Here is a 12,276-nt window from a genome sequence, read left to right as displayed (position 1 = left end):
TGGCTGCCACGGCTGGTGTGCTGCGGCTGGTGCACCGCGCTGATCCGAAGCCAGAAGCCAGGTGCTTATCCTGGTCTCCTATGGGGTGCAGGGCCCAAGCACTTGGGCCATCCTCCACTGCCTTCCTGGGCCACAGCAGAGAGCTGGCCTGGAAAAGGGGTAACCGGGAAAGAATCCGGTGCCCTGACCGGGACTAGAACCTGGTGTGCCGGCGCCGCTAGGTGGAGGATTAGCCTATTGAGCCGCAGCGCCGGCCCCCAATGTGCTTTTGCGCGGTTCTGTCACGTGGGGACACAGCCTTCACCACACTGGGCCTTCCACTTAGACTTCTATGCCCTCTATCAGAACAGGATTTCATCCAGCTGAACCTCTCCATGCCTTGATGCCAGACTTCCAGCCTTCAGAACTGTGAGAAGTGAGCTTCTGTTCCTTATAAATTGCCGTCTCAGGTGTTTTGGCCTAGCAGCACAAATGGGCTAAGGCTCCATCTGCCTACGTAATTAATCATTATCAGTGTAGGTGCGTGAGTCTTGGATTCTGTGTTTGGGCTCATTCAGTCGGTCAGCATGGAGGTCCCAGCATGAGCTGCCAGGAGACCGCAGTGAGACCCTCAGCTGCAGGGGAGCCAGGTTCTGCACAAGCTTGCACGCCTTCTAGTGCAAGTCACTTTCTCTCTCTGGCTGATTCCACCAGTATTTGTTAAAGGAGGTCTCTCTGCCACCCCTCCCCCGATAGATATATAAAGGTAGACCTGGCCCAATTTTGGACCAAATCTGGAAATGCAAGGCCCAATTTAGCTGGTGTGGGTGCACACTCAGGTCAATTGTGGAGGGAAACTGGGTAGCTCAGGGTGTGGAGGATTTGCCCAAGTGTGAGCTGAGGGGCATCGTGGAGAGTAGTCAGGGATGAGGTATCTGCAGCGGGAGGCTGTCTGCTTTGAAGTCTGACTGCCTTGACTTCCTTGTTGGGAGAGCTGTTGGGAAGAGAAAGGAGGCAGCGCGCACCTAGGAGAGTGCCTGGCAGGTGAGCGAGGTCACGGTGCAGGCGTAAGCTATAGTCACAGGGTGGGGTGCCACTGTGCTCAGGCTGTGTGCCCCAGGCAACAGGCACACCCCTCCCCAGAGAAATGAGAGTGTCAGGAGCTTGGGGGCCGCTGGGCTCCATTCAGAGGGGAGTGGCCACAGATCGGGGAGGAGGAAGTGGCAGGGGTAGCGGTGCTGCTCCCCCAAGCCCAGGGCTCCTGCCTGCTGCTCGCTGCACTGGCAGCTCACAGCCCTGTCCTGCTGGCCCCACGGCACTCTATCCCAGCTCCCTCTTCCCACACTTACCAAGCTCCCCCTGGCAGATGTCAGTCCTGGTGGCCCCTCCAAGAATGAACTCTGGGCTTGTCACGATTTCCTGGAAGAACAAAGAGTGTTACTCTAGGGGCTGGCACTGTGGTGTAGTGGGTAGAGCCACTCCCTGCAGTGCCAGCATCCCATATGGGCGCTGGTTCAAGTTCTGGCTGCTCCGTTTCCAATCCAGCTATGGCCTGGGAAAGTAGTAGAAGATGGCCCAAGTGCTTGGGCCCCTATACCCGTGTGGGAGACACAGAAGAAGCTCCTGGCTCCTGGCTTCAGATTGGCCCAGCTCCAGGTGTTGTGGCCATTTGGGGAGTGAACCAGTGGATGGAAGAGCTCTCTCTTTCTCTCTCTGCCTCTGCCTCTCTGTAATCTGCCTTTCAAATAAATTAATTAATTTTGTTTAAAAAAGAGTGTAACTCCAGTGGCCCCTGGGCTGGGTGTGTTTTGTTTCCACGCTTGGCGCCCCAGCCACCTGCACTCTTCTCTTGACAGTCCCAACCTGGGGAGAACAAGGTCCTGACTCCTAACCATCAGCCCCTCCCACCATGCCTGGCTGCAGAGCAGACTATCAGTCCCACTCGGAGAGTTCCCATTGTTACCCAGGCGCTGGACTGGGAGGCAGGGGCTGAGTGTTCAAATCCCAGCTCCCCGACCCGTGAACTTTGTGATCTTAAAATGAGGTGAGGTGAGGTGAGGTGAACATACACTACAGGCTGGTGCCTGGGATTAGACACAAATCCTCACTCCCCAATCAGCTTTTTAGAGATGTATTTAGGTAAGTATATAATATATATAAACATATATGTAATATATACAGATGTGCACACATTTCTCATACAACTTTACTGAAGTGCATTATATGTATTTTATTTGTGCATTATTTTATATATATGATAAAATAGTTCATGGAAAGTAGAACTAAAATATACTTGCTTTGGTGCAAAAAATTTTAAATCCATGCATATGAGGTGGTTGTCAAAAAAAGCTCATGCAAAATGCATATTATGAAAAAACTACACCATGAATTTCAAAATTTTTTGCACCAAAATAAATTTGTTCTTTGATTCCATTTACCAAGAGCTTTTTGTAGTGCCCTCATATGATCTGTATTATATATACACATAATATGGAGAGATATGTATTAAACATTAGGCAAACAGTGTTGGGAAGTGATTATATGAAAAGTGCACATTTATTCGCACATTTATTCCGAGTTCTTAGGCTCCATTCCTAGCAATGGACCGAGCCAAGAAGAGGAAGTCACCTGCCTGGTGGAGCTTCCGTGAGACCAGGGGCAGACACACCAAGCCCAAGCACGAGCAAGGGAAGCCCTGGGAGGGGAAGTGAGGGTAGGGTGGGGCTGCATTCACTGGAGTGGCTGGGGAGGCCTCTAGGGAAGCCAACAGCTAGCAGAGACCCCAGCAAAGGAGTGTGTATGTCTGTGTGTGTGCGCATGTGTATGTCTCTGTGTGTGCATGTGTATGTTTCTATGTGTGCATGTGTGTGTGCATGTGTATGTCTGTGTGTGCATGTGTGTGCATCTGTGTGTGTGCATGTGCATGAGTGTGTGCATTGCCTCTCTCTCTGTGTGTGAGGGTGCAGAGAGAGGAGGCAGTGAACTGTGAGACTAGATGACAGGCCTGGCAGGCAGCACAGGCTCCATCCAGCTCGAAGCAGAGCACCGTCAGCCTCTCCTGGGTTTGTCTGGTGGAAGAGCTCGTGCTGCTCCACCTCCCCTGAGCCCCTGAGCCCCTGAACCCCTGTGCACTGATCTGCCTCCCTCAAGCTTCCCAGGACTTCACATCTTCTCTGGTCTCAAAGAGTCACAAGGAGTGTTGTGGTTTGAATGTGCTTTGTCCCCTGCAGAACCCTTGTGGGTGTCGGGGCCCACTGTGAGGCATGCCGAGAGCGGGCACGTATAGGCTGTGGGCACAGGCTGTGCCCCTGTGTCATTAGCAACATGGCCAGCACCTGCCCTGGGAGGGCCACGTGGCCCAGGGTCTGTCACCGCCAGGCTGGTGCATCCTGGATGAGGCCGAGCACCGGGACCGCACAGCTCAGCTCTCTGCCCTGGGAATCTCCTTGACTGCAAGCTGCCCATCCCCCATCTTTGTTTTCTGTTGCTAATGACGCAGGAGCACGGCCTGGGCCCGTCATAAAGGAAAAAGGGTTACTTGGGCTTCTGGCTCTGGAGACCCAAGGGTGAGGGTTAGTCTTCTTTCTGGCAGAGTCCCAAGGGGGCTCCGGGAAAGCCCGGTAAAGACCTGGCAACAGAACAGGGAGCGCATGTGTGTCTCTTATCTGGTCTCCTTCTCTTCTAAAAGGCCTGGTACAGGCCACACCCACTGCGGGCGGAAGCTCACCTTCTTCCAGGCCAGGCCTGACTGCCTCCCATCCCTGTCCCATCCCCAGGTCACCTCCTCGGGGTGCTCCCTGCCCTGAGAACAAGTCTGGTTGCCCAGCACCCTCTGATGGCCTGTGGCTTTGTGCTCCACCAGGCACAGCTGTGTTTGACAAGCAGGTGGTGCCGGGGAGGGCAGCCCTGCCCCACGCCCCATGGCAGCTCTGCACTTGCCGAGCTCTGTGCTCCGTGCCAATGCCAAGCAGGGCGCAGCCAGCACCTCAGCACAGAGGCGTCCGGAAAGGAGGCTGGCAGTACTTAGGATTTCCCTGCGGCCACCTGCCCCCCTGCCAGAGACCCTGCACCTCCGCGCTGCAAGAATTGCCCCCGCCCCAGCCCCTTTGCTCCTGATTCTCCAGAAGTCTACAAGAGACCATGCAAAGCCATCAACTCCCTCTCTGTCTCTGGGCTTGAGGACCAGACGCAGGGGACAATCTGAGATGCAGACAAAGCGAAGGGCAGGCCGGATTCTGAGGATGAATTCACAGGAAGGGCAGCGAGCAGCAGAGCTGAGTGAAGGTAAATAAGGGATTGATTGTCCAGCCCCGGGTGGAGCCCATGAGGAAGAGATAAGAAGGCTGGGCAGAGCCGGCGCCGTGGCTCAATAGGCTAATCCTCCGCCTTGCGGTGCCAGCAGACCAGGTTCTAGTCCCGGTTGCCCCCCTTCCAGGTGCCAGGGAGTGCAGGGGAGGATGGCCCAAGTGCTTGGGCCCTGCACCCCATGGGAGACCAGAAGAAGCACCTGGCTCCTGGCTTTGAATCAGATCGGTGCGCCTGCCGCGGCGGCCATTGGAGGGTGAACCAACGGCAAAGGAAGACCTTTCTCTCTCTCTCTCTCTCTCTCACTGTCCACTCTGCCTGTAAAAAAAAAAAAGAAGGCTGGGCAGAGCGGGAAGGGCTGGTGGAGGGGCCTGAGTGTCTGGGCCCCAGCCTGGGGTCCAGGCCTCCCCCAGCATTTGGGCTAGAGCTGAGAGGAAGGTTGCAGTAGACACGACAGCCTGAGGTTCTGAAAGTCCTGGGCTGGTCTCCAGGGCCTTGGCCTGTGCCAAGCTTTTACCTTGAAGTGCCAACTTCAACATTGTAAGCGACAGAGGTACACGACAGCCAAATGATGTCCATGCAGACTGCGAGGCTGGGGCCCTCCCAGAGTGGGCGCCACTGGCGTGAGGCTGCAACCACAACCATGGAAATGACCATGACTAACGCTTATTATTTATGTGCCAAACGCTCTTCTACGTGCTCGACATGCAGTCACACCGCTGATTCTCACAGTGACTGGATAAGGCAAGTCGCATCACAGTCCCCATTTTATGGAAGGGACATCTGAGGCTCTGTGGTGGCCACCGTCGGGTGCTGCTCCTTTCAGGGAGGAGGGCTTGCTCCCACTGCTGGGAGCAGTAGCCTCTTTCAGGTTGGCTAGTGGGGAAGTGAGCCTCTCCAAGGCCACACATCTCAGGGGTATCTGCAGCCGAGGCCTGATCAATGGGGCCAAACACAGCAGGGACAACTCGGAGGCAGCAGCCCAGCTCCAAAGTGCCCAGGGCTTGGCTGAGACCTTCATGGGACCACATAACCCAATCCTGTTCGCGTCCCTTCCCTCCACAAGTGTGGCCCTTAGTGCAGCCCTGGTAAGCCTCAGAGTCCAGGAAGACGACCACCTAACTGGAAGAAGCGGTGTTCTTAGGTGGGCGGGACCCCTTTGTTACCTGCAGGAATGAGGCGGAGGGCTTTATCACTACCAGCTCTGCTCACCACCACTCTGCTCTCAGGGCCCACGAGAGGTGCTCTTCCCCAATCAGGAGGCGGTTTGCCAACGAGTGCAAAGGTTTGCCAACGAAGGCTCCGAGGGATCTTAACGATCCCTAGCTTCTAGGGTGGGTGCATTGAGATGATCCTGGTAACCGACATTTGTCCAGGCCTCGGTAACTGCTAGCTCAGTGGTTAAGCTGCCACTTGGGAGGCCTGCATCCCACCTCACAGTTTCGGGTTCCAGTTCTGGCTACTCCTCTGCAGATCCAGCTTCCTGCTAATGTACTCGGGAGGCAGCAGATGGTGACTCAAGTATCTGAGTCCCTGTCACCCTTGTAGGAGACCTGGCTGCAGTTCCTAGCTTCTGGCTCTGGCCTGGCCCGGTGCCGGCTGTCATGAGCAATTGGGAGTGAACCAGTTAGATGGAAGATCGCTTTTTCCCTTTCCCCCAGTCTCTCCTGCTCTTTCTGTCACACGATTCCAAACAATCAATCAATCATCAATCTTTACAAAAAAGAAAGGATCCCCGGTGTGTGAATCTGAGGATGTGGTGGGGAACAGGATAAAGCAGCCCCTGGCCTTACAGAGGGGTTGGGCTCTAAGGAGGAACCCAGGCAGCTGCTCAGAGGGTTGTATGAAAACAGCCTAAACCTTGAACGAAAGACAACCAAGGGTGCTTGGGGAACAGCAGGCCTCATAGCGCAGACCAGTGAGGATGAGTGGAAGTTTGCCAGGCAGAGCAATGGAGCATGAGTGTGGGATGCTGTGGGTGGAGCACCCGCCTATGGGGAGGTTGCACAGGCTGCACACCAGGTAGGGGCTCCTCTGCTTCAATGCTGAGCTGAGCTAGGGTGTGGAGGAGGGGCTGGCTGGGCCTGGTTGAGACTGGAAGAGGCAATGGGTGTTTCTCAGCAGGTGGGCTGAATCATGTGGGAATAGCTTTGGCAGGCTAGGAGAGTACTGGGGAACTGGCAGCAGCGTACCCAGGTGCCAGGCGGGGCAGCACGGCGCTTAACAATGCCTGACCCAAATGCTGGGGCTTGCAAACATCTCTCTCCCGTCAGCCATCCCCCTAGAGGCCTCAGGGCTTAACCAACACAAGACTCCAGAAAGCTCCCTGAGCTCTTTGGGCCTTATTTTGTAACCTTGATAATTAAGTCATTCTAAAGGTTCAAATTAGTTTTTTTTTTTTTTAAAGTATGGAACTGCTTTTAAAAATAAAAATAAATCACAATTAAGATTTAAAAAAATTCCACCAGTGCTTGGTGTAATAGGTTAAGCCTCTGCCTGTGGCGCTGGCATCCCATGTGGGTGCCGGTTTGAGTCCCGGCTGTCTACTAGTGGCCTGGGAAAGCAGTAGAGGATGGCCCACGTCCTTAGGCCCCTGCACCCACATGGGAGACCCAGAAGAATCTCCTGGCTCCTGCCTTTGGCCTGGCCCAGCCCCCGGTCATTGTGGCCATTTGGGGAATGAACCAGCAAATGGAAGACCACTCTGTCTGTAACTCTGCCTCTCAAATAAATAAATAAATAAATCTTTAAAAAAAATTCTAGTATCCAAGTGACTCTGGTATATTTTCCTTTTGGAAGTTTTTCTTTTTTTCTTCTACCACCTCCTACAGGATGGGAGATGATTGAGGGGAAGTTCAAGGACAAACACAGAAATCCGATGTACAGCCCTCGGCGTGAAAACGGTTGACTGCTCTTGATGGAGGCTTGATGCACTCTAGTGGGGGCTGTGACCCCATTTACTGAACCCCAGGCACAGATCTAGATAGGAAGGCCTTTCATAACTGCCTAAGCTGGGAGAAGGAAGGGAGGGGGAGGGGCAGGTTCCCAAGAGTGGAGCCCTCTTTGGGGTTGGGGAAAGTCCCAGGCAATTTCCAGGAAGAGCGAGTTGATCTCTGCAGAGCGGCTAGGAGAGCGAGCACGCAGGCTCGGGTGAGAGCAGAGGCGGGACTGACCGGGAGCACCCCAGGGTCCTTTCCTGAACCTTCACGCAAAGGATCACTGGGGGTGATTCCGTGAGATTGCATGCCTAGCTCATGTAGTTAGCTTGACTGCTGGCAGGTGGCGGGAGCCCCAGGCATGTCCCCTACCCCACCCCCCTGCCTCTGCCAATAAGGTAAACTGCTCCTGGGTGTGGCCCAGGCCCACCTGGAAAGCTACTAGCCTACCTGACCTATAAGCTGATTGAAGCATAGTGGCACCAATATCAGCTTCATCCTATAGAATTAGTATCAGCCCTGAATTAGTTACGCCCCCTCTGCCTGCCTTTTAAAAGGTGTGCTTGGTCATTAATAAAGCGGACAAGTTCACCGAAACTTGCCTCTGGTGCTTCTGGTTGAGGAACGCAGACAGCACGCGGGCCTCGTGGGATCAGCCCGCAGTTCACTGTGCTGTATCCAGGAGTTGTGTGGACCAAACTGATTCTCCATTCAAAATAGAAGCCAAGAGTTTGAGGTCGGCTGCCCTAGTGGGTCATCTTCCTCAATGATGCTCCCCGACCCGGCTTCCTAGGTAGGTACTTCTAGCCTTCTCATACCAAGCAGCCATAGAGAACCCTGGTATTTGTATGGTACCCTGGGGTGAACAGAGAAAGCTGCCCATGGCTGCAGGGGACCAGGCCAAGGGCTTTAGCCCAACAGGCACAGAGGGAATCCGCTTCCCAGAGCTGTCTGTGGGCTTCTCTCCCTTCTCTGAAAGCACCCAGCAGCCTGCAGTGCCCTCCAGCCTGCAGCACCCCTGCACTGCCTGTTTGTGGGCTGAGGGCTGGAATCAAGCCCAAGAAGACCTAAGGGCTATGGGCAGTGTCTCCTGGGGGTCACCACCGTGTGCACTGGAACATCTGCTTTTGATTTTGGAAATGTCTTCTTTCTTTTATTTTTTAAATAAGATTTGTGTATGTATTTATTTGAAAGGCAGAGCTACAGAGAGAGGGAGAGAGAGTGAACTTCCATCTGCTGGTTCACCCCCCCCAAATGTTTGCAATGACTGGGGTCAGGCCAAATTGAAGCTAGGAGCCAGGAGCCGCCTCCAGGTCTCCCATGCCGGTGCAGAGGCCCAGGGACTTGGGCCATTCTCTGTTGCTTTCCTAGGCACATTAGCAGAGACCTGGATTGGAAGTGGAACAGCTGGGAATTGAACCAGCGCCCATATAGGATGCCGGTGGCGCAGGTGGTGACTTTACCCATTGCACCACAGCACCAGCCCCGAAATGTCCTTTTTCTTATTGAGCAGAGCAAGGTCTGTTAATCCTGACCTCACACTGACCTCACACTGCTCTTGGCCTAGTGCACAGGATCAAAACTGAGTTTAGCTTTCCATTGTTGTGAGGAGGCGGCCAGGAGTTTTCTCCTGAGCTCTGCTAGGACCACTGGATGCTATGACAATTTCACCCACGTGCAAGGCCCTGTGTTGGGACTTAAGGTTTCTTCCCTCACCCTGTGGGGGGAATGTTTGCCTATACATGTAAGTGTGCACACACATACACACAGGTGCACACATGCACACTTCACACACACGTTCCCTCCCAGTCACACACAAGCCCACACTTGGTCAAATAGATGTACCTGCACGTGTGCATGCACAGAGACACCCCCCCACACACACACACACACTGCTCACAACAGGGACTAGCAACACAGACCTTACCACTTCACAAAGAACAGCTCACCTATACTTTGGCCCTGCTCCTAAAGAGTCCAGAGGCTTTCTCGTGTGCACTTTTCCAAGTAAATGTGTTATACATTTAAATATCAACACTCTCTTCATGTTGGGAGGTAGAGAAGAGGCAGTTATGGTGAGTTCTTTGCTCCTCGTGAGTAAGATGTCACTGAGAGCTGACAATGACCTTAGCAGCAGTGGTTACAATGACAACACCTGTCATCTGGTGAACACTGTGTGTGCTGGACATCCATCTACATTAGTCACTGCTGTTCCCATCATACAGGTGAGGAGGCCCAGGCTGTGACGAGGCCAGAGTGGCCCAGCACTGAGGGTCTCACGTGAGGTCCAGCCCCTTTGCTCTGCCCTTCCTCACACATAAGCAACCTGGCCCCAAGGAAGCCACGTCCTGGGCAGCACCCACCAGGAGGAAATGGCAGCCAGCCAGCTCCAGGTCAGAGGCAGGGCCCTGACTAATGCAACAAATATTGACATTGCGTTCCAAGCACCAGCTGGTGCCTCTTGGCACCTATCTCCCCCAGGCTGGGGGTGGGGGTGGGGCAGCACTGACCCTGTTTCCCCTCCGAGAACAGGCACGTAGGTTCTGGGGAGAACACCTCTGCCTCACTGTGTTCCGTTCATCGAATGTTCGCTGAGAACTCGTTGAGCCAGCTGGCTTGGGGCCAGAAACCACAGAGCCCTCGCAAGCATTAGCTCTTGCTGTCACCCGCAGGGCAGGCAGGGACAGTTTCTGAACTGCCTCCCACCCGCTCTGGCATCCCTGGGCCCTTGCATGCGGGCAGGACCTGACATTTGTCCCTCCGGATGAAGCTTTGACTCTTGCTCACTGCCTACTGACAAGACCCTCCTTGACCCCAGGGCCCAGGCCTTGGTGACACTGAGCGCTCAGAGCAGGGGAGGAGGGGGCTGCCACACCTCTGAGCACCCCCCTACCCAGGGCATCCCAGTCCTGCACAGCATTTCCTGCCTTCACACTGCCCAGCTTCCCCAGGGAGCCCAGGTAGAGATGAGCGTGGCTGCCCTCTCCCAGCTTGGCCACCCCCACACCCCCAGCCCTGCTCGCCCCACTCACCCCAGGCCGTTTCCACTCGAAGGGGACTGGGGGCCTCTCGCTGTAGAATAGAGAGGAGTTGTTGGCAGGGAAGTCTGGGTCCTCAAACAGGGCACCCTTCCTCAGGCACCCCTGCCTCAGCTGCTCGAAGCTCTGGCCCGACGAGTGGGTGATCCTGGCATCTTTGGGAGTCGGCTGTGCCTGGGGCCCTGAGTCTCGGTGGAGGTAAGGCATGCTGCTCCCTGGCTGACCGGCTGGAGGCAGAGACAAGAGGGAAAGTCAGGGCCGAGCCAAGCTGCTTGTGGCAGCCCAGGAACCACCCGCAGAGCCTGGGGCTGGGTGGCCCGGCCTCCACCTGTTTGTTGGGTGCCTCCCTGTTGGCCTGCGATGGGTACACCCTGACAGCAAACGGCAGCGAAAGATGTCTGAGCACTCAGGGCTCCTGCAGAGTCAGAGGCGGCTCAGAGGGAGGCTCAGCCAACTCCCAGCAGAGGCCGCACCTCTGCTGAGTGTGCTGGCGAGACCCAGAGGGCGAGACAGGCTTGCTTTCCGGGAAAGGGAGCAGGCAGCCACGTTGGTCCAGGGGGCGGCTGGGAGGAGAGGCCCTGCGCGGTCGGGAGTCCCAGCTCCCAGGTCAGAGAAGGCAGCATTCTGTGGTTGGGGGACGACCTGACGGCTCGCAGGAGTGCGTTTATGTGGATGGAGCTTGCGCAGCCCTCACATGGGCAATCCCAGCTTGACTTGGTGCAGTGGTCAGCAACGCACCTTTTGCAAAGGGCAGGTGACCCCTTGGCTTTGTGCCGGGGCAGCCGTCCCCACAGCTGTGTTCCCATAAAACTTTACTTTTAGAAGCAGATGGGGGCCAGATTTCCTCCAATCTGTTCCCTGATGCAGGAAAACTCCCAGGGACACACGTGCCTCTCTTCTCCAGACATCGTATTAATAAAGTTCCTTGCCATATAGAACCCTGCAAACAGAGCCTCGCGGCTGAGAAAATCTGAGGTCCAGGGACAGAGCCACTTCAACACGTGATTAGCCACCACGGGAAACGGCAGGTGTTCTGAGTACTTTGCAGTGATTTCTGTGTGATCCCCTAGCAGTCGAAGTTGGGGTTTGGCGCCTAGGGGTCCTGAGTTAATGGGTGCAGTTAAAAGCCTGTGACAAGAATTTTCAAGGGGCTGGAACTGTGGCGTGGCTGGTAATGCCATTGCCCGTAGTGCCGGCATCCCATATGGGCACCGGTTTGAATCCCGGCTGCTCTACTTCTGATCCAGCTCTCTGCTGTGGCCTGGGAAAGCAGTGGAAGGTGGCCCAAGGCCTTGGGCCCCTGCACCCACGTGGGAGACCTGGAAGAAGCTCCTGGATCCTGGTTTCAGATCAGTGCAATACCAGCCATTGTGGCCAATAGGGGAGTAGCCAGTGGATGGAAGACCTCTCTCTCTTTCTTTTTCTCTCAGTCTCTCTCTCTGTGTGTAACTTTCAAATAAATAAATAAATCTTAAAAAAAATTTCAAAGCTGCTCACAATTCCCAGGAGGGCTCCCTTAGTGCAAGGTGGCTCTGCATGCTGCCTCACAGTGAAGGCAGGAGACATTTGGGTTGAACACTGCTGTCATCTGAATGGTCCAATTGTCCCCCCAAATTCGTGTTGACATCCTGCCCCCCTTGCTTCTGGTTGTTGGGAGGTGGGGCCTTTGGGGGGTGATGGGGTCATGAGGGTGGAGCCTTCATGGGTGGGATTAGTGCCCTCATAAAATAGACCCCAGAGACAGCCTCCTCCCTTCCAGCACTGGAGGACACAGCCACGGGGCACCGTGGGTGGACCAGAAGTAGAACATCACCAGATACCGAATCTGTGGGCGGCTCGACCTTGGGCTCCCAGCCTCCTGAGCTGTGAGCAGCAGGACTCCTGCTGTGCAGAGGCCACCCCGTCCCCAGTGTTTCATTAGAGCAGCTGGACAGGCCCAGAGTGATCTCGGATGAGTGACCCTTGCAGTCCACTCCTGTCTCTGCAGCATCCATCAGGACGATCGTTGCTGCCTCCTA

The 12,276-nt window shown here is 55.1% G+C and overlaps 1 protein-coding gene across 1 annotated transcript in view; it reads right to left on the bottom strand.

The window, feature by feature from the left end:
• The window catches only part of CAPN9 (calpain 9), a 44,964-nt gene extending 34,296 nt beyond the window's left edge, over nt 1–10,668 (bottom strand). The window contains exons 1-3 of the mRNA XM_070054954.1: nt 10,587–10,668; nt 10,253–10,485; nt 1,329–1,398 (exon numbers count right to left, since the gene is read on the bottom strand). Of these exons, the coding sequence (XP_069911055.1) occupies nt 1,329–1,398; nt 10,253–10,465 (283 nt within the window). The 5' untranslated portion in view covers nt 10,466–10,485; nt 10,587–10,668. The remainder of the gene's footprint in view (nt 1–1,328; nt 1,399–10,252; nt 10,486–10,586) is intronic.
• Nucleotides 10,669–12,276: the final 1,608 nt, after the last annotated feature.

The sequence above is a fragment of the Oryctolagus cuniculus genome, chromosome 13 (assembly GCF_964237555.1).
Source record: "Oryctolagus cuniculus chromosome 13, mOryCun1.1, whole genome shotgun sequence".
Lineage (NCBI taxonomy): Eukaryota > Metazoa > Chordata > Mammalia > Lagomorpha > Leporidae > Oryctolagus > Oryctolagus cuniculus.
This window is presented reverse-complemented; position numbering and strand designations above follow the sequence as displayed.